The sequence below is a fragment of the Cystoisospora suis genome, assembly GCF_002600585.1.
Source record: "Cystoisospora suis strain Wien I chromosome Unknown contig_23, whole genome shotgun sequence".
Lineage (NCBI taxonomy): Eukaryota > Apicomplexa > Conoidasida > Eucoccidiorida > Sarcocystidae > Cystoisospora > Cystoisospora suis.
Window position 1 is genome coordinate 77,919 of NW_027152825.1, and position 23,974 is coordinate 101,892.

The 23,974-nt window shown below is 52.5% G+C and overlaps 2 protein-coding genes across 2 annotated transcripts, besides 1 other annotated feature; one reads left to right on the forward strand and one right to left on the reverse strand.

Moving 5' to 3' along the window:
* Window positions 1-194: 194 nt before the first annotated feature.
* On the reverse strand, window positions 195-8,335 carry CSUI_000056 (uncharacterized protein). The gene is made up of 7 exons (XM_068060291.1): window positions 5,396-8,335; window positions 4,634-4,909; window positions 3,830-4,182; window positions 3,018-3,278; window positions 1,614-2,057; window positions 1,056-1,155; window positions 195-426 (listed from the first exon to the last, which is right to left on the reverse strand). The coding sequence occupies exons 1-5, from the start codon at window positions 5,799-5,801 to the stop codon at window positions 1,614-1,616; spliced, it is 1,740 nt and encodes a 579-aa protein (XP_067927739.1). The 5' UTR covers window positions 5,802-8,335; the 3' UTR covers window positions 195-426; window positions 1,056-1,155.
* Window positions 8,336-9,280: 945 nt separating this feature from the next.
* On the forward strand, window positions 9,281-21,115 carry CSUI_000057 (wd g-beta repeat-containing protein). Its single transcript, XM_068060292.1, has 7 exons — window positions 9,281-15,228; window positions 16,012-16,118; window positions 16,631-16,864; window positions 17,662-17,855; window positions 18,670-18,776; window positions 19,820-19,912; window positions 20,403-21,115. The coding sequence occupies exons 1-7, from the start codon at window positions 11,035-11,037 to the stop codon at window positions 20,472-20,474; spliced, it is 5,001 nt and encodes a 1,666-aa protein (XP_067927740.1). The 5' UTR covers window positions 9,281-11,034; the 3' UTR covers window positions 20,475-21,115.
* Window positions 21,116-23,061: 1,946 nt separating this feature from the next.
* Window positions 23,062-23,115: a sequence feature (Short protein (CSUI_000058, PHJ26095.1) was converted to a misc_feature.).
* Between the last annotated feature and the right edge of the window lie 859 nt (window positions 23,116-23,974).

Sequence of the window (23,974 nt, forward strand, 5' to 3'; positions counted from 1 at the left end):
GCTTCGCACAACTCTTCCACTACGCACGCCTACAGGACTGGCACGGCGTTTCTGGCACGCATTGGCACAGGCACATGGGTCTGCTAAGCAGCATTAGGTGACGGGGCCGGCAAGTAGAAGCTTGGGCTGTTTCCAGGCGAGATTTCAACAAGCTGAAGCTCTGCAGCGGTGTTGAAAACAGGATTCAGTAAGTCGCTTCGAAATAGACGGCGTTCAGCGACAAGTTAAACTCATTTGAACTGTCAAGCCCCCTCGGGAACACGCGAGAAATTCTCAGTATACATTGCAGAAATACTTTCAGGCCTTTCGGCGGAAGCAAGAGGTTATCAGACCGGCACAAAAGGATGCTATTCCCACCGTCGTAAAAAGCCCACCGACTCCATGAGCCTTGTAGACATGTGTGCCACAGGCGAGCCAGCCTAGGGCCTGCAAGACACGAACAAGTCATTAGCCGGCGCTGCTTTGTTGACTTATCAAAAAAACGGGAGGATGATGACAGCCCAATCAGGTCTTAGCCCTTCACGCAAACGGTGCCGAACTGCGAACCTGGTCCGAGGCCAGCTGAACACGGTGTCCGCTCGGCTCGGTGGCACATCATCGCGCTTCGCACACGAGCACTTGACAGACTAGGATTGTCTCATACATACCTTAGATCACAACCTTTGAGCATTTCAACTGACGAAACAGAACAGCCCTGCACACGCCGTGAATGAGACTGCTGTGTGCAATACTGGTGCAGGTGCAGCTCATGTCAGCACAAGTTGTCGAGCTTTCTCCGTTGACCACAGCTGGTGCATCTGCATAGAAGAAGCACCTTTCGGTGTGGAAACAAATTCATAGCGAGGGGTTGCTGAAGTCTCATCCCAGGTGATGGACGTGCCTCCGCTGACCCTGCATGTATGAGCAGTCGAAGCTGATCCAAGTTTCTCTGCAGTGGCGACGTGCCGTTCTTACGTGCCTCACCTACCAGATGCACACATCGGCGTAGGAAGTCCTCCGAGCAGGCTACAGCAAGAGCGACACTCCCGCCCTCCCCCTCGTTTACCCAAACTTACCGCTGCTCCCACAGCCTTGGCTGCGCAGAGGAAGAGGAACAGGGTGGAAGGCAAGAGACAGAGGAAGCTCCGAGCGAAGGGGAACAATATCCATGTTGTCCTGTAGCGCATAATGCCGCACCACTCCTATCACCCAAACTGAGAGCGAGAGCCCCACACGGTTGATAGCTGTGTGCTTGATTCAATAGACTTCGAAGCCCCGAAGACCAGGAGTGCTCGTGTAAGACTCTCTTTCGTGATCTGAGCGAAAGCGTAAAGCTCCTCTGCTCTGCAAATGAACCATACGGTCGTAGTCCGGGCCCCTCGGGCAGAATCCCTCTCGCCACACTACTCCGCGACTGGCGGCCGCACTCTGGTGCACAATTAACACTGCCTGCATCGCATAGCGGTTGGCTGGCTAATAAGCAACACCTCCCACCAGCCCCACGAAAGAGATGGGACGTAAGTCCACACACTAGTAGTGGCATCGGATGCGTCCAGAAAGCCTAGTAGTGCTCGCAGACTCTAACGCGAGTTCTCCCGCAGTGGAGCCTTACGAGGAGGCTTCGGGAGAAGAACTCACCAAGCATCGGATATGCGGACAGCAGACAACCACAGAAAAAAAATGATAGTACGACTCGGTTGGTCTATGCTCCCGTCCAGGAAAGCGCGCCAACCTTCGAGAAATGCCGTAGCCCCCCGGTGGCTTGGTCGGAAGCGTGAGAGTTCCGCGGCAAAGCTCTCGCCGACCAAAAGCAAACCAGAAATGCTCCAGAGCGCCGACAGACACGTAAATAACTTGTTGCCTGAGTTATTTCCAGGACGAAGGGATACGTCTCCCGGGGAAAAAAAAGATGGCTGCGTTTCTGGATCAGTAACGCGTGTGAAGGGAGGCGCGAAGAAGAACGCAAAAAGCAGAAGAACCACTATGGACCCCGCGTTCGAGTAAGCGACTGCCTGATCAGATAATAAGAACTCCTCTTGACCGACGAACCGCCACGAGCTTTGGACGAGACCGGAAGCCTGCACGCATGAAAGAAGTCAGAGAAGTAAACAACCAGCGGGGTTTCCCTAGTGGGAGGAGGCGCCGTCTAAACTCGTTCCGAGAATTCACTAGATGTTCTCGACAGGATTTCACAGAGATGGAGCGCACGAGTCTGCCTATTTAAGCTGTACTTCCAGTCGACGTATCACCAGGTTTTTCTCTACTTGGGACTGATTTCAACCACAAGATATGCCGTCCTCGAGTTCCCGTGAGGTCTGAAGTAGTGTGGTGTCGCTTCCTCCGAATCTACTCGAAGAACAAGGTGAAACTGAATGCGCCTTGGGAGATCTGAACATCTAGTTCAGCCAGAGCACCGTCCCATGAACAAGACGCAGGGCGTCCGACTAGACTTTTGCCAAGACAGACAATGTGACATCTGTCCGGCGCCGCACTGTACAGACGAAAGAACGTACACTACCACCTTCCGCTCACGAGGCATCGACAAAGGAGGGTAATTTAACGTCACGAACACGATACTCACGGAGCTCGCGTAGTGGGTTCGGGAGCTATCGATGTCTGCTCAAAACTAGAGACTCTGAATCGAAACAAAGGAGCGCCCTCACGTGTTACAGTGTGTAAGTGTCCAACCACTTCCACCGAAAGACGCGATGTGTGCGCGCTCTCAATGTCCACCGGACGAGAAGCTCGCGTGCTTGGGGAGATCACTGACTGGGCCGGGAAGTCTTTGTTTCCTTGCTGCTGTTTCGGAAGCCATGTTGATTTCATTGTGGCTGACCTGTGGCAGCTATAGCTGCCTGAACCCGTACTGAACCACCTGCGGATCACTGTCAGCTCGCGCCCTCTGCACCGATGGTGGCTTCAACGCGGGGGCGCGGGAAAGATTTTATCTGCCATGAGACGTGGGCACTCGGGAGTCGAGTACTCACCCACGCATAGTCATCGTCACGCGGCGAGTGCACATGCATTATACAACCTACCATCGCGTGAAGAGCTGTCAGGCCGCCAACAAGGCAGAATGCAGGAACGCGTTCCCGTGGTCCTTCCAGGCCGGCTCCACACAAGTCACTACCCCCCGACGTTCTGCAGCCGGGCACCCGTTCTTTAGGACACGCTTCGGGGGAAGCAGTGTGGTTTGCACAGGAGGGAGACATCCTCGCGCTACGGGCTTTTTCCGAATCCCCATAGGCTGGCCAGATGGAGATGTGCGTGATCAGCCGCGACTCCTCCTCCACAACAGCCTGAACGAAGACAACCGAGCCACAGGAAGCAGACAACAATGCACACTTGTGAAAGGCCGACTGAAACGTCTTCACGTCAAAGAGCACATGAGCTACCACCCAGCTTGCGCGCTCACAACGACTATCCTCATCGCGACGCGTCTGTGGTGAGAAGAGCCGACTATTGAAAACCCTGCGCCTCGATTTTGCTTCCATCCTTTGGGCGCAGACCACTGGCTGTCGGTCAACAACTCGGACGTCCGACCTACGCTGGCCGTCTGGGCCCTTCAGCTTATGCCGCTCGGAATGCCAGAAGCAAGGCTGAGACCCTCGTCCGGCCAAGCGTGACACGTTACTAACGTGCACGTTGTCTTCCTTTCTTGCCGTTTCTTCAAATCGCTAAATGAAAAGTGGCACATACTTCTGAAGAACCCGAAGACGTCTGTAGGCACTGAAAGGAGTGCTCTGTAGCGCCGTGAAAAGAAATACGCTGAGAACTCAAGACGGCGGACAGCCCCGTGTCAGCTTCTTCCCTGGGGACTTAAAATACAGTACGTATGATCCCTACTCACCACACGTGGCCCAGTGACTTCTACTGTCGCTTGCTTCTCCTTGACGAAGAACGCCCCAACTAACTGAATAAGGGCGAGGGCGGCACCCAATCCCATCAGCGTCAGAGGCACGCGGCGAAGCAATTCTTCGTGCAAATAGAACCGTTCCCTCGAAGCCCATGAGTCCCAGCCGATGAACTGCTGTTCGGCTGACACTCCTGGCCTTGTGTTGGGCAACGCCGGCACAATGCCTGCCCTCGCCTGTCCTGTCACGGGAGCGATCGCGGCGGGACTGAGATTCTCGGGATTAATAACAAATGAATGAAGCAGCGGGATCAAGGCAGCCGAGAGGCATCTACACGCAAAGAAAACTCCTGAAAACGGCAAACACCAGACGAGAGGAGAAAGGAGATTGGCCCATACACATCACTGTAAACGGGTAGAGACACTGCAACTTTTTTTGACTCACGAGGGAACGAAGTCACTTATGTTGCAGCCTAAAGCACAAGACTGGCATATTGAGCGGCTTTCCACGGCGGGGGCTACGGTCCGCCACTCTGCAGCCCTGGACGCGCCGACCTCCAAAGACCAACATGCAGCAGACTAGAAAGTAAATCGCGCTTTGCATTCACGAGGAACACATGGTTCCAGCTTATGCACAAGCACCGTCCTGGCACACTAGCAAATGGACTTGAAAGTAAGAGGGGGGTGGAGCTTCTCGACTGGACCCGGTGTCTGATCCTGGCAGCCGGACAGGGAGGCCAGGCTTATAGTACAAGTTGCTGGGCTGTTCTTTAGCAGGATTCTGTTCTTTGGGTACCTCACCCGTCGCGCAGTTCTCGCTTTTTGCGTCCTGCAGACTGTCGTCTGCGGGTGTCCTCCGGCCGCCGAAAGGCAGTCCGTGCATAAGTCCACCTCCGAGCCCACCGACACCCGCATAAACGATATAGAACAGGACGGTGCGGCATGACGGGAGGAAGGTCGGCGAAAGGAGGAATCCCGCCAGTAGGAGAGAGCCAGAAAGAATCCAACCCGAGAATAGGGCGCACAACGGCAGCGGAAAGCATGCCAGCAACTTCACAGAGAAGGGGGCTATGAGGGCTGTACACACCAAGGCTCGCAGAACCGAGAACCGCGCATTTCACCAAGTATTTACAGTGCCTGTCACACGTTACATGGCGATGCATATCCATGCGGACAGACCACCAACCTTTGTCCTATTTGCACTTTCTGCCTTGGCACCTCTGAAACCGACGAAAAATGAAGAGCAAATAGTCGAGCGCCGAGCATCGTTGACTGAATCCGTACTTGCCCTGTAAGAGGAAAGACAGAATAAGAGACCTCGCGCCCCCCCCGCGGAAACGCACTGTTGCGGTGGGTGTCACGAGAGATATTCCTCTGCGTATGTACACGTGTGATGAAAGTTGAGACCCTGTCTTCTACGAGCGAAGCTATTCTTGTTTTCTCCAGAAGCCTAACAACGTCTTGAGACTCAGGCGCACCAACACAGTCAAAGACATTCTCCGCAAGACAGGACAGGCTCGTTCTATGGAGAATGCCAAGTTTGTATGCAAACAGAAGACGAACCTTGCACACCTCCTTGGAGAACTGTCACAAGGAGCATCTGTTGAAATGCGACACTTGAGTCCGATCCGAAGTAGTGTAGGTACGAGCCAAGGAAGCCCGTCAGACTCCCGTAACTGCCTTGACCCAGACATGTCAGGCCAAATAAAGCAATCCCCGCCGTCTGTTTTGACATCGCGAGCACTGCGATTCTACGTTTTCTCCTTGAGATGGTTGCAGCTGAAGTTTCTTCGAGCTCATCCTTTTCACAATACACACATAGAGGAGGGCGTGGCCCTCCCTCTCCTTTTTCCCAAAACTTGCAGTAGCTGGAAGACGCTGTTGGGGGCAGAGCAGCACTGGGGCTACAACTGCCACTCCTTTCCGCGTCTCCGCACTGTAGATGACAAGGACTCCTTTCATATTCCATTTCCTTTTGTGCTCGTATGACAATGCTGGAAGCCGGCGTGGAATCTTTACCGAGTGCAGTACGTTTTAACGGATCACCCTTCGTTAGAGGTTGCACTATTCAGTGCTGTTCGTTGCTAGTATGATTAAGAGAAAGGATCGGTAGTCTTCAGCATATTATGGCGAGTACCCAAGTATTCTTCTCGTTGTCGTCATCACGCCTATTCTTGTCCTGCCTGTTGGTCGTCGAGGTCTAACCCAGCGTGCAGGACAACAGAAGGACCCGATGCCGGGGTCCCGGGGGCGCAGGACTGCGAGGGGGGCCCACGTTGCTTTCAACGTCTTATTTCACAGATGCCCAGCCGTTTCTGCAGCGCCGGAGAGAACGTTTTGACGTCTATATTGTATAATGTGCACTCCTACGCACCTATGCACAGAGAGCCTTCTTTGCATACAGCAGAGCGAATTCAGACGGAGAGTAGATTGAAGACATATAGCTCAGCATAAGCCATCTGAAGACGAAACGGGACTGATGAACTGCAACCTCAATGTCGGCTGGCTGTTCTTGACATCACACCACATAAGAAATTCATACACTATTCCTGTGACTAGGAATAGAAATGGCTTCCCCAATGTTTTTCTTCTCCGTCTTCGTCCTATCAGAAGTGTATTTCCGTCCGCAGGTTTCTCGTCCTCCCCGTACACCGGCTCAGCAGTCTTCAGGTCTTTTATATGAGAGGAGAAGCCCGCGGACAGAAAGGTAAAGGCAGGTGAGGTTGACAGTCCCTTTAGAAAGAAGAGCAACAGCAGTTACAAAGAAACCTACAATCAGTTGATGCGCCTGGAAAGGCAGATTAGCTTCTCCGGCGTAACACTGCCGTCGTCATGTCGCCAGCCGCCAACAAAATCAGAGCGCATGTAGCACTAGGCATTCGATAGGAGTCGTCCACGAGCAGTCACAAAGTATTCTTGAACGAAACCCGGCACCTTCTCAGGCGAGGAAGACCTCGCCAATTGCCAATCTTTCGGGGAATCAGCATCCAGTGCAGGGTGTTTGTCTGATACTGATGAGATGTATGTACGCCCCAGGAAAAAACAATATCACAACTAAGTGGGCCCCTTCCCTCTTTCAGCACCCACTGCTCCACTGTGGAGGAAGGATAGTTCTCACACAAGACCCTCCGGGTCGGCGTTGTGTGATGTATTTCTTTTTCGTCTGGCCAGCAGAAAGAAGTATTTCACGTGGAGAGATGAGATTTAGGAAACACACGCCCCGAAGAACTGAGAAGAGCAGTGGTCGAACTGTGGAGCTCGCTGGGCTGAAGCAGAGAGTGGGAGGGTGACTTCGATACCAACGAAAAAGAGACGAATGGTACTTAGGGGGGGGAGGGGACTGAGGCAATGAAGTCGAGAGGTAAAAAATATCTCAAATGGTCATCCTCCACCGAAGAGCTGCAAAAGTTGTGTTCCCACGATCTCCATCGAGTCCCCTTCAATCAAATGAACAGCTCCTGACTACTCAGTCGTCACAACAATCGTTCTTACATCAGCTCGGAGAGCTGTCATGATTTTCTTTTGTCTCGCGCCTCGGACTAGCTGGTTTTCATCTGGTCTTCTCATTCAGTCCGAGGAAGTACCCTGACAGAAGTGGTGCAACTTCGCTCTCTTGCTTTTTTTCTCAACCGGAGCCGAACCAGACTTCCTTCGACTACAGCTCGCCGAAAGAGACATGTCGATATGAAGGGGGACAGGAAGAAAGAGAAGGCTGAAGTTCACTGTCATGGCAGTAATTCTCTTTTTGAGAACAGGAGGATCACTTCCGCAGATCTGAGACGTAATGACGTGATGACTGGTCTAAGAGCCGTGGACAAGGTCCTTCGCCTAAAGGAGATCCGTAGAGAAAGTAGACAACTGGAGGAGGAAAACCCAGAGGTGCCACTCTCCGGTAGCAAAACAGAATGGACGCTCGACGGTGATGGGCAGCAGAAGAGAGCAGAGAAGGATGAAAGGTCGAATCAAAAGGTCCGCGAAAGATGAAACATCTGAGGATAGGGAAGGAGATCGAAAGGTGTGAAAGCGTCGAGACAGCGATGCAATGAGAGTATGGACAACTGTGAAAACAGCCCGACGACTCCATCCACTGAAGGCAACTTCGGCCTCCCTTGCCCTCAGCCTAGCGCAATCATGCGAACAGAAGCAAAATCTAGTCAATAATAGAGTTACGAGGCATTCGCCACAGCTTGTAACATTGCCATCCTAGAGAGAATTCGATCACTTCGTTCCGCATACTGTTTACGACGTTCTTCAAGCCAAGAAAAGGGACAGGGGATACTTCTCAGGGGAACCCACGTCGCTCAGACTCGAAACAGGCGCTTAAGCTCATCAGGAGCTCCGGCGTGCGGAAAGTTGATCCCGGTTTGTTGTTATTTCTCTCTCCAGTGACGGCCACCAAAGGAAAGGGACATGAAAAAGGTACAAGAGGAGATTGATATGAGGACAAGAGCAGCCCCGCTATTCGCCTGACTGGCGGCAAGACACCAAGAAACCGTATGTCCGAGTAAAAAGTCTTAGAAGGCCGTTAGTAGCCCTGTCACGCCGCCCTCCACTTTTTTCTCGTCTCCCTTCCCAGCCGGACGTGGTGGCGCTGGTGTGCGTGTCTGTGTCTTGTGTGCTGCTGGGCCCCCAAGCCGACTAAGGGACGCCGGGACGACCAGCACAGTAGTTCTTAAAATGACGATGAGCTATCGAAGTGATGCCACATTGGGGCGAGCCGCTCGACGTGACCCTGGCTCTCGGTGTTGTCGAGATGTATCCCTACCTTGGCCTTTTGACCGAAGAAAATCTGAGACACTTCGGATACCTTCGGTAGAGCCCCAGACCGCGCGGATCGGGAAAGAAACCTCTACGTCTCAAAAGCGCCCCTCAAAAAAAAGGTGTGTGCTGAAAGCTTTTCTAAAGAGGCTACTGTCTTCCCGGCCACGCATTTTCCTCTCCTTGCCGTCCCGCTCTCCTCCGTACAGGCCTCCACCCTTGTGAACAAGAAGTTGCGCCATGTGGACACAGTTGAGCGTACCGAAGAGAATGATAGTCGGCTGCTTTCCCTGCATGTGGTGAACACCATAGAGATGTATGTTAATTGGAGTTTTTGCAACCTAACCGTCTGTCTCTTCGGTTATATTTGCGTGTGTTGGCCGAGCCGCTGATATGATCTCTCCACCGGATCATGCAGGCTTCCCTCTGAGCGGCACTGCTTACACAACTATCTGTTTCCGCGTTCAAAAAGTCACCGAGGAAGAGATGCGGTCTTCAACTTGCTATGCCCGAGTAAGGTAGTATCAGCTTGACCGCGGTCGGTTTCCTCGCCAGTCGTCATACCCGAAGGCTGCTGCCGCCCACCCAAGAAGCCCCTGCTGGCTGAGACTTGAGCGAGGCAGCGGGGGCTCGTGCCTGTGCTTAGTCGTGAGAGGATTTCTCAGTTCTCTGTTCAGCCAGACAGAGAAAATAGTAGGGCGAGCGTCGTCTGCACGACAAAGAATTGAAGAGACGCCTGATATACCGGACATGGGCTTTTGTCTCCTTTTGACGCCGCAATACAGCACATGCAGCCTGCCGTGCTGGTCAGAAGCGGAGGAGCCTAGTCGTCGGCACACATCCAGTCAACGCTCAAGACGTTTTGCCTGCGTCTTGTTGCTCTCTTGCAGTTCTTCCTAGGTTTCCCGTCCTCGTTGATCTGTTGCACGGGCTCTTTCTGTGTCCCCTCTTTTGAAGATTCTTTCCAACATTTGCGTACTCCACTTGCTTCAAGACATGGCGGGCCGCTGTCACGCAAAATCCGTCAATGGTGTCTGGGCTCATTCAGTGCAGCAGTAGTAGTGGTAAGAAGAGCAACGCGAACAGGGGTTCCGTCATAACACATTTTCTGCCGCGTCATTTCAGTTAAATCTAACTTGGTCTTGCATTCCACATCCCGTCGCACGGGATCATATTTCGTGACTTCATTCGTCGCCAACAGTCTCTGTCGGGTAGGTGAGCCATCGTTGTTGTGTGACAGAATCCAGCAGCGGGGACAGAAGGACCGGGAAAAGAGGAACAAGGTTGCCGACTCTTCTGCTGCTGCAACTGTACAGACAAGAAGGATTTGGCTGATTGCTTCTATTTTACACGGTCTCTCCTGTTAGTTTACAAGGAGGTCGCCCCGGCAGAAGACGGTCTTTTTTTAAACTGTGTCTCTCGGACAAAGGCCTTGTAGGTTCGGAAGTGATCATTCGCGTGTCGTCTTGCCTTCATGAGGTTTTCCCCATGAAGAAGTAAGATAGCTGAGATATGCAGGGGCCCAAGGAGACACAGGTCAATCGGATGTGTCCTTTTACGTTTTTCTCCGTCCAGATGAGTCAATCAGCAGCCTATCTTCCGCTAAATACGTGCCGAGCTTTTCCGCTTTTCCACCGGGGAAGTCTGCGAACACTCCCTCACTGAAAGCCGACTTTATCCGTTTCACTTCTTGGCTTTGGTTGCGACTACCATTCGGTGGGGACTCCGAACGAAAGGAAACTGAAAGAACCCGCCCGTACCAAAATTCTGTTTCCGAACGGAGTGTTTGCAGCCGTGGGGGGAAGTCGGGCCGAAAGACGTACTTGCTGTTATGGCCATGGTCGCCTCTTCTCTTACTTGTTCTATAAGGTGACAATGTAGACTTCGTAATGTATCCAAGGACTTGAGACATCAAGAAGACGCATCGCACACCGGGGTCACCGCCGGAGAGGGCCTTCACGGAAGCGTCGACAGAGTCTGGTGGATTGCCGTCTGGCAAACCGGAGAGTGCGAATAGCAAAGCGGGCAAGGCCGCACGTCCCGCATGTCTCTTCATCACAAATGGATCGTCCTCGAGGAGATTCGCTGCCGCCGCAACTACTGGTGAACCGCGTAGTAACAAGGGCGAAGGGCGGAGGACGAGAGGATGCTCCCCCCTCCCTCCCCCTCAGAGCCCTGACCGTCATGGGGTCTCTTCTCGCGTTGCCTATAATATCGTCTTGCTGATCGCTTGTTATCGGCGTCCCTGTCGCCTTGGGAAGTCTGGCACTGCACCAAGGCGCCTCGCCACACCATGAACACACCCCTTCTAAACCACCACACACCTTTCTGTCTGTCTCCGCTACGAAACGATCTGCCACGCCTCGCATACCCCTGCGGTCTCCCCGTGCTATAACTACTGTTGTCAGGAGTCTTGGAATGCGAGGATCTCCGCTAGTCCTACTATGTGTTCAGCGGGTATGACTGGGGGGAGACGCACGCAGCGAACCACGTCTTCATCGTCCCCGTCACCTTACTTTGCCTCCAGCACTGAGCAGTCCGTCCCTCCCCGTTATTCAGCTGTCGAAAAATCTCATGCCGCCACCATGGAAACTCCAGTCAAGGCAGACGGAAAGCATGAAAACACTGTCACAGGTTTGTCGTCAGCACCCCAGGAGGCGTCACCATTTGATATTCTTTTGACTGAAGACGTATTACGACTTCTGCTCCTTTTTTGTAGTGCGCGGGAGGCTGTAGCTCTCTCAGGTGTTTCAAGAGCATGTCGGACTGCTTTAATGACGGCTGTGTCGCTAGAACCTCTTTGGCACACCTGGTGGCTTGAACGGCGTTTCCAGTATTGGCCTTTCGCACAGTATCCTCCATTATATTTTCCAAGATTCTCTCCACAAGAGCCCTCAGCCATTTCCATCTCTAGCCGGGCAGGAGCGCACTGTGGTAGTGAGAGTAGTAATGGTCGAGGAGATGAGCAAAGCCTGGTGACTAAGGCTGATAATGTGGGTCATGATTCAAGTCGTCTCACATCTGGCATTTCCTCTTCTAGTCTTGTCGGAGGACAGGCCTCTGTAGCACTCCTGTCAGTGTCAACTGACCCTAGGAGATACCAATATGATTCTCGTATAGAATCCACATCTGTGAGGGGGAGGGGGGGTGGCGAGGAAGGAAATCGCCACGTTACTTCGTCATCGACTTCCTCATTTTCACACCCTTTAGAGTCCGTGCACGGCCATCACGTGGGTTCTGGGTGTCCTTCCTTACCACGCTCCCCAGAAGCTCAGCAATGTCAGCCCTCGGATTGTTCTCGGCGTCCTGTGTTCTCGGCTACTGTATGTGACGAAGACGAATGCTGCAGCGCCGGTACGACCGCTTTCTCTAGTACAACTACTTCTACGGCTGTCGTGTCAGCAAATCATGATGAAGCTTCTTCGCATACGTCCTCCCCCCGCCCCTCACAGAGCAGCCTTCCGCCTCCTTGTCCCCTGATTTTGTCCCCCGGAACCTCCTCGGAGCTGTATCCATTGCGGGGGTTGAATGCTGCACTACAGGACAAGCCTTCTGATTCCCTTGAGGAGAGTACGGTGGCCGTAACGCAAAAGACAAAAGCTCAGCAAAAAGTCAGAAGCGCAGGACAGCAAGAAGAAGATTATCTCCGATTTGCGTTCGCTTCAAACTCATCGCCACATATACTGGCGTTACCCGAGGGTGTGCAGAATTCTTACGACAGAAAACACGGGGGGGGCACAAGCGAATCTGGTCGTCACTCTTCTTTCACACCTCCCTGGAACTGGAGGAGTCAGCTCCTGTGGAGCGAAAGAACTTTATATAACTGGACGACGGGGGCGTGCACTCGGTCGCGTATTCAATCTCCCGATCACTCCTTTCTTTCCGTTGCCGTATATCCTTCGTATGAGAATTCAAATTGTGTGTGTAGGACAGCCCTATCAGCATCGTCCGTTTGGCCTATCGTGAGACAGTGGCATCACGCAGGACCGAGTAAAGCCTCGTCACTTCTTGGCAGTCGACAACAGGTTGCAGAACAAGGTGTAGCACGTCCAGCTTCTGAGAACGAAAATTCTACAGCTCACTCTTCGATTAGCCCAACTGGAAACTGTAGGTGCGCTTTCTCAGAGGAGGGGGAGCGGGGCCCGTGTACAGAGGAGGACTCGACTAGCACTTTTTACTCCGCTTCTGCGGCCCCCTGTGTTGCCGGGGACTTGGGAGAGGGCGGCGAAGTCATTGCACGTCGTCGCACAGGGACAGGGAGGAGGGTTCGACAAGGTGAATGCATACAAGTTGACCATGAACAAATCCCAGGAAACATAGACGCTGTTATCCCTTCTACGAATCCACGAGATTCTAATAGTAGAAAGACAGTTTCCCCCTCTTCGTCACCTCTCCCTCGTCTTCTTGTAACGAGCCAAGATGGCCACCGTCGGCATGCTGCTGGGCAGCAAGAGGCAACTCATCAGGTGTCATCAACTGGTTCGTCGTCTTCATCCTTCCAAGTGACTCGCGGATTCGGTCCCAGGATAACAGACTGTATAGGAGGTCTTGACGAAACGCAAAAGAGCGATTGCCGTTCGCGGAGTACTTCTACATTTGCCCAGCCTGCTCTATTAGAAGGAGGGGAGGACTTCTATCTGCACTTCGAGTCACCGGGTGAAGGAGGTGAGTTCGACAGGATCTTACACATACAACCGTGTTTGTTCACAGTCTCCTCTGATCGTGTGGCGATCCATCAATATATGCCCGTGTTAGATCGAAGAAGAGCCACACCGTCCCAGGAAGCGCAAGCCTCCTCTTCATCTCGTACAAAGAAGAAGAATCTTGGAGTTCGAAGCGAAAGAGGCAGAAGAAGTGGGGGGGGGAGCAACCAGTCTACGCTGAATTCGGACAAGAGAAGTCGTGCTTCCTACCCTCTCAAAGGAGGGTTGACGGGAAGGGTGATCCGCGATGGTGGTGACGATGACGCTTTTCTTCCCAAGGTTTTGAGCTCTCCCTCTTTACCTCCAGTATCAGCTTGGGGGACAGCATCATCATTATCAGCTGCTTCTTGTGGAGGCGGGACCACAACAGGAGGCGGGGGAGGAGCGGGCGGACGCCATAATAGTAATAGCATCGAGAGACTCCAGTCAGATCTTGATTTGTATGAACTGTACCTCTGGCAACAAACAGGTGCTACGCCGAACAATGTCAAAGGCATTCCGACGACTCATCTCCTAGACTCCAATCAGTTTGAAAGCATACACCCCAGCCGCGGTGGCGGTGGCCATGTGGTCGGTCGCAGTAATACTGAGACCGCAGTCACAAGAAGCCCCATGAGACAGCCAGAAAAGAAATCGTCCTGCGGCGTGGGGGGAAAAGGAGCACGTCACCTTACTAGCAATAGTAAAGATGCAAATAAGGGACGGAACTCGAGGAAGAACACCGCCCCGCATTATACCGGTAATCAGAAGACTAACTACCGGCATTCATCCGCGGAAAACCTACTATTAGCGCAAGTACCAACGCCTAAAACCCCCGCGCAAGTGGGACAAGATGCTGTGGTCTGGCTCCCTGGAAACAGGAATCAGGATGTAGAGACGCGAAAGCTACAAAGATCGGCGACAGTGCACTCGTCGTCTTCAAAAATCCCTCCCCCCTTCTCTCTTGAGCCTTCCTACCACACCGCCTTCGGTATGCCTTCTTCCCCCCGTAGATGCAGGAGTACCACTAGTGCCCGGACGCCGGATCTCCAAGTGCACAGTAGGAAAGGAAGAAGACGTGACGACGGTGAGGACGATGGCGACGACGACGCTTTCCTATCCTGCACCTCCAGTGCTGACAGTTGCCGTCCTCTCGGAAGATGGCCTGAGGACAACCGTGAACGGACCAAGGAAAGTGGCAATCTGTTACCACCTACGACAGCCACTCCCGCTTCTACCTGTTTCATCAAGAGAATTCCCAGCGGTAGTCAAAGTAGTGGTAGTAGTAGCGGTAACAATATGTCGTCTTCTCCCTTTTTGTATGCGAGGCGACCAGTGGGTGATGGCGACGATGATGGAGGTAAGGATGTCGAAGACGTCTCCCTCTGCAGCAGTCATCATTCTCCTCGTTCTCGTACCATAGTACGAGAGACGCAAGGGAGCGACCATAACACATTAGAAAGGCTTTCTGATGAGGATGGGGCCTCTTCTTTTCAGTCCGGACCAAAGGTCCAGACTCCTCACCTTCTCGCGTCGTCACGTTCTCTTTCGTCTGATACCATTTTTACCCGACAGCAGCATCAAAGTGTTCTCAGCCGTAATCATGAACCTCCCCCTCCCCCCTCAGTTTACGTGATATCTCGATTTCATGCAGTTGACAACCAGACGACGGAACTGTTGTCTTGTCGTATCCATCCCCCAACAGCTCGCATGGCTTGTTGTCTTCTTTCCCGTGACACCGCGTATGACAGAGTCTCATTTGACTCCAAGTTTCATGGCTCTGGGGGAGGGGGAACGGGTAGAAGACGAAAGAAATCAACAGGCGGACGCACTACTCCTCGTATAACTCCGCGGGGTATGTTACCAACTTCGCCAGGAAGGTTGAGTTCGAGCAGTACTGCTATAATGTCACCTGCACCATGTCAGGGCAGGCTCTATAATCTCCGTGGTGGACAGGTAGGCCGTGTAATGGTAGAACTAACAGGTCTTCACAGAGAGTGGAGGGGGGCTGAGTGAAAGTGGGTAAAGTACTTCTACAATAGATAGCTCCGGTAAAAATATTCGTATACTCCCGCCATTACTCTTCGTGTTCTACCGAGCTCCTGTGAGAAACAGAGACGGGAGACCTTTCTTTTCGTCACCGATCTACAAACAAAACAATCTTTTCTGCTCTGTCGGAGTTTCTCTCAGAGGTCGCCAGCTCCACAAATTCAAGCAGGTTGCTTGCGCATAGTGGTTTGTGCAACTACTTCGATTTTGTGCTGTAGCGCTCGGGGGTGGACGTTATTCGAGAATCCATAGTATGAGTACCCATACCCCTTTCCGTTCTGTTGTCCGGCTGAATCGCGAGATCGTGAACCACAGATAGAATGGCAGATACTAAGGAGGCGTGTTACTCCGGGCGGACAGAAAATAGATGTCTCTACTTCTTTCCTGATGGATGTATACAGGAAGACACAGGTACACACAAAGCCTATCTTCTGTCTGCTTCGTGTGAATTGCTGCTACAATCTTGTAGCTACTATACCTCCCACGATAAACAAAACCTATCTATCTGTCGCGATACACTAGGGCTGAATGCGAGCGTTCCCCTCTCGAGTCCCGGGGTACTGTCGCGGTACGAAGATGCTGTTTACGGCACTATCCTATAAGCATACATACATGTATACGTAGAGGCATGCTTTCACTGTCATTTCCCTGAATGCATGTTTTTTGTGATGTCGCGTCCTTCACTGTCAGCTAGCTTGGAATCTTGCGGTTGATGGGGCGTTGTGGTACCCCCTCCGCTTACACTTTGTCTTCTCCGATGACGGAAGTCTTCTCTTTGCGTACGACCGATGGACTCGGTGAGTATCCTTGTGTCTCCAGCACGTGCGCGCAACCCAGAGGGCTGCGGGGGGAAAAAAATGGCTACAGTCACAAGACACTGCTATTGCCTTCTTTGAGCAGAGGCCATCCACCGATGTTTGGAGTAAGTGAAGGTGTCAGTGGTGCTTGGTGTTCCTTGTCCGCGTATGTACGACATATCTTGGAGTACTTTGTTGAGATTCAACCGAGCAGCGGCTGTCGGCGTCTTGAGGCACTGAGACAGCCACTACCATCACATTGCAGAGAGGACAGGGAGGGCCGTCTGTCCTGTGCTCCAAGGAGTCTTTTTGCTGGGTTTCTCTCAGTGAACTCAGCCAGACGGACTATCCACCTTCTGTCCGCCTTCTAGGAGCTGAACGCTTTCTTGCTCCGTCGCCTATAACTCGTCCGAGGGCTTGGGCGGGATTGCGATCTCATAGTCAGGTATGTACATCCTTCTTTTCAGCCTCATTGTTCCTGAACGTATCTCTGCTGACTGCTTGGTTTGCAGGGACTTCGTCTGTTGGAACTTAGTGGACGCCCCTCAGGCTGTCCCTGAAGGAAAGGAAGATTTTCTTGACGCAGCAGCTGTAGTGGCGGCCCACTCGGATGGCATTCTTTCCATGGATGTTTTGGGTGGTTTGTCGACAGGGCAGTCGTCTTGCCGGATATTAGCTGGTAGCCGTGATGACACTATCAGTCTCTATACAGCGGAACCGTTTGTACGGCTCCAGACTTTCTCAGGGTAAGAATCTTCTTTCGCTTGAAGAGAGCACCGTGATGATGCCCCCCTTTCAAGCCGCATCTGTCCGGCGCTCGGTACTATAACCTCGCTCTAGTACACCCGGCGTGGCGTGTACACGAAGGTGCGCGCGTGTACCTGGACTTTATGTATACGCATTCTTGGTACATGTTTCCCTCTGGATGTCTCCGCGACGAGAGATGGTAGGGGAGAGCTGGCCAGCGTCTTGCGCTATACTTCGGGATAGGTGTGGCGAAGTTGCGGAAACTCAGATTGAAATGATTGAAAAAGTATTGCCAAGGTGTGAAGTATCTTTCACAACAGTTGTGCTACTGGCGGATGTCAGCGCTGTCCCAACCAAGAGTCATGATCACCTGCTCTGCGGTTTCTTGAGCTGAGCCAGAAAGCAGTACATGCACACAAACCGACAATTACAGACTACGTAAGCGCACGAAGAGGTATGCCTCCTGCAGCTTCATCGGAATCTCAGATACAATCACCAAAGCATGCACTCATGTGTGAAAGACCTGAGTCTTCGTTCTATGGAAGGTTCTTGAGACTGTCATGCTTCTCTCTGGGATTGTCGAGTTCGCGCACGTTGTACCTGGGGGAGTCTAGATGACGACGAGAGGGACAAGAACTTTCGGCGAATTGACAGGTACAGGGTTCCAGGATGTGCACCAAGTGTGACTACACAGAAATACTGGTTGACGTTTTGCTGCCGGAGAAGTCGTGCTGTCGTTCTATATCCTCGCCACCGGAGCTTGTTCGGCTGTTTGAGGTTGACTGTTCAATAACAGGCATCAAGGAGAGGTTTCGGCCGTCTGTTGGGTCGGAGGAGGGGGGGGCGCGCTGCCGTCACCCAGCAATGATCGGCCTCAGCAGTGCTTCTGTGCCAGGCGCCAGAACTCAAGCACTTTTGCTTCGGGTGCATACGACGCACTTGTGAAGATATGGGATACAAGACAACACAATACTGGCACCTTTCATCCAGGTGAGATCTCCGTTGGATAGTCAACGGTTTCTTTCTGACCGCATCTCTTCTTGTTGCTTTCGTTAGATCATGGTTTGCTGTTTGTCACTGCAGTACAGTGCTGGATCGGTGCTTTCTGGTGGCAACAGATTGTCAATTTTTGATACCAGGAGACGACGGCTGAGGGCTTTCGGGAGTTCTCGCAGGTACCTACGTGCGTTACCTCATGACCCGGTCGTCTTCCCTGAAATGGCCGACCGACATGCAATCAGGCTGAGCTCTCAGAAGCGCGCATTCAATGTGGCCGTCCTTGAGCGCCTCCATGCTTGTGCCTGCCTCCAAATGAGTACAATGTATATATATATATATATATGCATCCACTTTCTTCCATACCATTGGATATGGCGTCGTTCAAGACTTTGTTTCCATAGACGTGAGCACGTTCGTAGTAGCACGCGACCGACATCAAATGGTAAGCTGAATTCGCTTGGGGATGATATCAGTGTATTGTACTGGAAGATCAATCTGGTAGTGCCAACGAAGCGCCGCGCTTTTAGTGCAGGCATCTGCCACTTCTTTTCAACCCTTGTACGGAACGCGTCAGTTGACTGTGGTGTGCAAGAGTGCAGTGCCGCCCACTCGGACTGGCACTCGGGTAAGAAGTTTCGATTGTCAGCTCCTCCGGAGATGTATTGTGACTCGTGTGGTAAAGACAAGAGAGCCCACTCAAATAGTCAGTAGGGCTGTAAACATCCGCGCTTCGCTGAAGCCATGTGGCGCATTCTCATAAATTCTTTCTCGCTCTTCTCCTTTGACCATGCCTGTCGGTCTGTAGATTGCCAGTTGACGCTCTTAGAGCACCACAGTCGGATCAGCAGCATCGCAGCAGCCGGTCCGGAGCAAAGGATGCTCGTCACTGGAGATACGGAGGGAGTTGTGAAGGCAAGTGTTACTGAATTTCACGATTACCATGCTTTTCTTTCTCTGCGTCCCACATGCTAACTGTCGGGGCGGCTGTCTATGGCAGCCCCTTCTGTAGCATTTCCCTCTCGGGAAAGTAGGGTATCTCTGAGTAGCGGTGGCAACGAGTTTGTCTTCTCTGCACCCCTCCCGTCTCTCCGTACAGTTTCCTTCTTTCCAGGTGCATTTCCTTATGTACTCGCGTCTATGTATCTATTCTTCCGAGTGCGCGGAGCTCGACAGTGAGGCTCAAAGAAAAGTTCACTTGAAGAAATACCCGCCTGTGAACAGTAGCTAAGATGTCTCCGAACACGGGAGCTTTCTCAGTTCACAATGCCTGATATTGAAGACTGGAGTAAAGACGAACTGCTTAAGAATTACGCGATTGGTCTTACTGAAGAACAAGAACAATGCTTGAGCCATCCGGGCTGAATACCTTCTCTTGACAGCGTTCACTGGAATTGCGAACTAATTTGGAAGATGAGGGACTATATCGCTACAATGTCTTCCCCCGTAGCCCGTTAGAAACGCGGGGTGGTTCATTTTAGACCGCCTTTCCTCTATGACTTTCCTCCTCTTTGGCCAACATCGTAATGCCGGTGAACCAAGTTATCGCACGCAACATCAGGTGTATACAGCACAACTACGGCTGAGGAGTGAATATAACAGGTATATGTACAGAGAGATACAGACGTATGGGCAAGGATCCCACAGGGTTGGCGTCCTTGAAGCGGTTTCATTTTTTCCGGATGAAACCTATCTCTGCTGAGATGTCTTGTTTGCGTGATCCTGTCAACTGAAATTGACTGCGAATGTGATTCAGAGATGCTGTCGAGCTCCGTGGCACTGCAGTAGCCGGAATTTTCTTGGTAGCTGCTGTAAGCTGTGCCACCTTGGTTTTTTGAAGGGCACGGAAGAAATGTCTTGCTGATGTCAGTGATGCAGTAAGCCCTGCATGCGTTTTACGCGGGGAAGACGTTGATCCGAGGCGAGATAGACTATTTCCTCGTGTGCTTTGACTTCAGTTGTGGGACCTGCGGCGTTGCACCAAATCGGTCTGCACAGTGCAGTACGACGGACCTGTCTCCGAGATTCAAGCCACTCCCGCTTTCTGTTTGGTGAGGTCGACCCTCAGTTGGAGTCAGGGAGACCACGTTCTGCATAGGGAGACGTTCACGACTCGATCTACCGACAAGCTGTCGCTTCGCATCTATGTTCCAAAGTCGTTGGCGGACACTCACAGGAACTTCCGACTCAGACGCGGGGCGGCGAGTACACCAGTGAATGTTGATGACTGTCAGACTGAATCTTTTGTCTTCTAGATAGAGTGGTATTTGCTAGCTTTTCGCAGGTTTGTGCGAAGTCACACTTTCTCTAGAAAGCTTGCATTCGATGGGCTTGGACTGCTTTCAAGTAGAAATGCAAAGACACTTTCCCGCCCGGCCCCCGCGCAGACAGAACTGAGTATGAAGGTAAACAACGCCTGAGACAACCAATTTGTGTGGCGTGCCAGCGAAAGTGCTTGTGCTAACGTTCCTGGTTTCCAAAGGGCGCGTCTCTTCTGTCGGAGAGTGAGTTTTGTCGCAGTTTCCATGGCTGGTTTTTCAGGTATGCGTCAGCTCGCGCCGGGGCAAGGACGGCTTGCATGTGCTGGATTTCAGCGCAGACTACCCCCTTTAGCAACGGGCAAAGGAACCGGAGCCAGAAGTGCGCATCGGAGAGACATTGACTGATGCTTCTCTTGACCGCCGGACACGTTACGGTCTCCAGTGCACGTGGAGGCGTCCCAGTGCTGCTTTTGTTCGTGCATGGGGCTGGGGCTAAAGACGTACGCTTCTCCGGTCTATTCAAGGTATCTGTGAAGTCTACTTAGATACCTAATTTCAGACAGTTTTACTTACAGAAACCTGGACGGCGACTGTCTGCGGGGCCCTTCATTTCCGACCGCGTTGTCCCTAGGGCATGGTCATTCCTCACTGTTCTTTTTCCGAGTTTCTTTTCTGAAAGTCCGTCACCATAATGTCCTGTCGGCTTGTCAGCGCGTCCAGACTGCTGTTGATACTTCTCGAGTAGACGGGTACATGCGGTCATAGTGTCCTGGAGCTCTTTTGGAGGGAGCGTCAGGTGTAGAACCATGGCTGAAGAACTCGGCTAGGGGATGCAGTCCGTTACTTGCAGACTCCGGCGTACAGCACGGTTACCGTGTGCAAGTGGGGGCGCTCGCTGTTTCCGTTATCTTCCACTAAGAACGCGGCAACCAGAAAAGCAGAGCCAGCGATATCCGGCCCTCGGCCTGACAGGATCGAATGTAGCGGTCTGGAGAAAGGGTTTTCTTGACCCGCAAGCTCTCAAGCGCCGGAATCAACCAGGCTCGCACTGAAGATGGCAGACTGGCACAGAGTACGGGGCGCAACTTCGCTACAGACAGCTAAAAGGCACTGCCTCATGTGCCATAGTTCAGCAGCCGCGGGGATTTGCTTTTCCCTTGTTTGCTTGTTTCTCTGAGACCTCAGTATAGTTCGCTTGTTGGAAGTGTTCCAACTGAGGGGCTCAGCTGTCTTCGGTTGGAGTGATCAGTAGCACATATGAGCCGTTGCCACCCTACGACTGTTCCTGCTACTTGTTTGAAGCCAAGCGGCTTACCCCAGGTGTCGAGATAGCGCTGAAGACAGAGAAAGATACAGGCAGAGGAGCGACGAGATGAGGCTGCAGTTTATTCAGGGAGGGCACTCCGCCCCCGTGGTGTTCGGGCGGAGTCTTTCCTCTCCTACGAATTACATAGATGCTTGAGCGAGAGGAACCGTGGAGACACTGAAGTGTGCTACCGTGTGTACGGCAGCTTCTAGAGTAGTGAAAGGGAAAACGTGAAGTCGGTGCACCTTGAGAACGTGCATCAAACTGGACTTGCCTAGCAGCACCCTGCGACAAAGACGGCTTACACTGAGACGGTCTAGTGGCTGCCGCCCCCTCGCCTGCCTTTGATTGCGTATCTCTTTTTTGTGAGGCCTCCACATAGTTCCGCGGCGTATTGGCGCGAACCAGCGAGGACTGTTACGCCATTTGAGGTGTAGCTCGCCGGCGTGTCACTCACCGGGAACTGGTGAAGAAATGACGGTCCGGTCTCTGTTTCACTTCCACCCCAGTTTGCTGTCGTGCCACTCGTGGACTGGCCTTCGTACGTTTCCCCACCAGAATAGACCAACGAGAAACGAGTAACCCCGGCTACGTTATTTTACGGAAGTGGCGACATACTCTCAACCTTCACTGAAGTGCCATGGCTAGAACGAACACCCGGGAGACATGCAGCGGACGGCGTATCGTTGCACACCGAAACCGATCGGGATAGCTCGCCCTCGCTGCAGTAGTTCGCGCAAACGATCACAGTGACGGCAATAAAGCCAAAATACCATCTCAGATTCTTCCTGTCTGATTATCGCTTCTCAAAAAACTTTAGAGGCATCCGTCGTCTGTCATGGTCGTCTTCGAACGCGACTTCACTGGACTGTTATCTTGGTCGTGTCTTGCTTCACACTTCACGAGCGTCGTTCTGCCCTTTTCCGACTAGCTGTGTTGTCACCAGGTCTATGCGCTGCTGGCTGCCCCGGTGCATGGCGCTATGGCGTGGGAGTGCGTTTCAAGGCCCCTTGTTGTCTTCGGTTTACTACACAGTAGCCTTTTCAAGGCGTCAGCAATCGACATTTTCCAGGGGTCCCGTCTTCCGACTCTCCCCGACTGGCCCTGTCACCTGGAACGGACTGAGCAGCTGGGCGCATGCTACCGGGTACGTCAAGATCGCCGTATGCTCCGAACCACAGACACCATACAGGTAGGGCAGAAAGCCGGGGTGTGCAGGCTTGCGGTTCTGGCAACTGGCGGGGTAGGTCCTTTCTGCAGCCAGCGCCCCCAAGCCAGGGCAGGGATGTCGGCATCACTTCGAGGTGCTGAGGTGATGTGGCACAGTAACAGTGCCAGCATGGGTTTAACAGCAGCTCAAGGGGCGATTACAGGAAGGATTCTTTGGGGGTCTAGTTCTACGACGCTGCTTCGTTTGGGTGGGCCGTGTAGATGCGCTCTTGGGTTTAACTGGCTCCGTGACATGTTTCCGCCCGTAGTGAGCGGCTCATCCGGGCTGGTACTTTCTGTTTCACTGGCTATTCTTGATCATCTACTCTTCTAAATGAAGCCGAGAAGTAGGAGACTCCTCTCATCCACTGCCTCTGAGCCGAATACATAGACCATTCAAGGAAGATTTTATCCTGTTTATAAGTCAAGGGATGTAAAGGTGCTCAGGGTCTAACCGTCGGGCCATATCGATCCTCATATTCAAAGAAAGTTCTATTTTAAGAAGTGTTATATAAACGACATGTGAAGAGTCGTACCAACTTTCACGCACGACGATAATTACCCGACAAGGATTTTCCTACCTTTTTATCCTCATATGCTANNGATTTTCCTACCTTTGGACCGTCTTCACGGCGCCAACTGCCCAACTAAGGCTTCTATCCCTATCCGAACAAGAGGTCCGGGGTGGGACTTCCGCCTGCATGTATACACCCCGCCTGCACATTTTGGCGTATACAGTAGGCTGGTAGAGAACCGGGTACGATTGAGGGCTTCGGGGTTTGGTTTTCTTGTTCGGTACCTAGAGTGCCTGCGCCCTTTCATGCTCTTTTTTTTCCCGTGTTACTTCAGCAGGGTAGTTACTTGGCATTGCTCGTTTGTGTCAGATGGAACTCGAGACTGTGACCTTTCCTTGTCCGAAGGAAGTCGACGTCGAGGAGTGCGAGCAGAAGTCGCCGTGTGTACAGGTGAGTGGGTGATGTTACGCGGGACTCTGTGGCTGTTCTGCTTCCGCGACACTCAACAGCCAGAGTTCGGCGGGAGCGGTTTCCGTCAGCCGAAGTTGTCAAGTGCCGACCCTGAGGCACTGCGGGAGCCGCTATCCACTCCCGAACAGCTTGCAGATGCGGAGGCAAAGCCCACATTGCGGTCTGTCGCCTCGGCCTACAAACAGATACTTACTCCGATGCAACAACCGCACCCGTGGGTTGTTCCTTGAGTGAATGGGCAAGTGAACAGGTGGTCAAAACCTCTGGATCTCTGGATGCTATTCTTTGGTTTGACTGTCAGAGCTTACCAACAAAAAAGAGCGGACGCACGAAGCATCTTCGAATTGAGCT

Excerpts from the sequence above, each read along its gene's own strand:
- CSUI_000056 (XM_068060291.1), bottom strand. The coding sequence starts at position 5,801 with ATGGAATATGAAAGGAGTCCTTGTCATCTACAGTGCGGAGACGCGGAA. Across the intron at positions 4,910-5,395 it reads TCTCCAAGGAGGTGTGCAAG|CCCTCATAGCCCCCTTCTCT; the intron begins GTTCGTCTTCTG and ends TGGTGTGTACAG. Across the intron at positions 3,279-3,829 it reads AAGTCACTGGGCCACGTGTG|GCTGTTGTGGAGGAGGAGTC; the intron begins GTGAGTAGGGAT and ends GTCTTCGTTCAG.
- CSUI_000057 (XM_068060292.1), top strand. The coding sequence starts at position 11,035 with ATGTGTTCAGCGGGTATGACTGGGGGGAGACGCACGCAGCGAACCACG. Across the intron at positions 16,119-16,630 it reads GCGTACGACCGATGGACTCG|GGACTTCGTCTGTTGGAACT; the intron begins GTGAGTATCCTT and ends CTTGGTTTGCAG. Across the intron at positions 16,865-17,661 it reads CGGCTCCAGACTTTCTCAGG|GCATCAAGGAGAGGTTTCGG; the intron begins GTAAGAATCTTC and ends GTTCAATAACAG.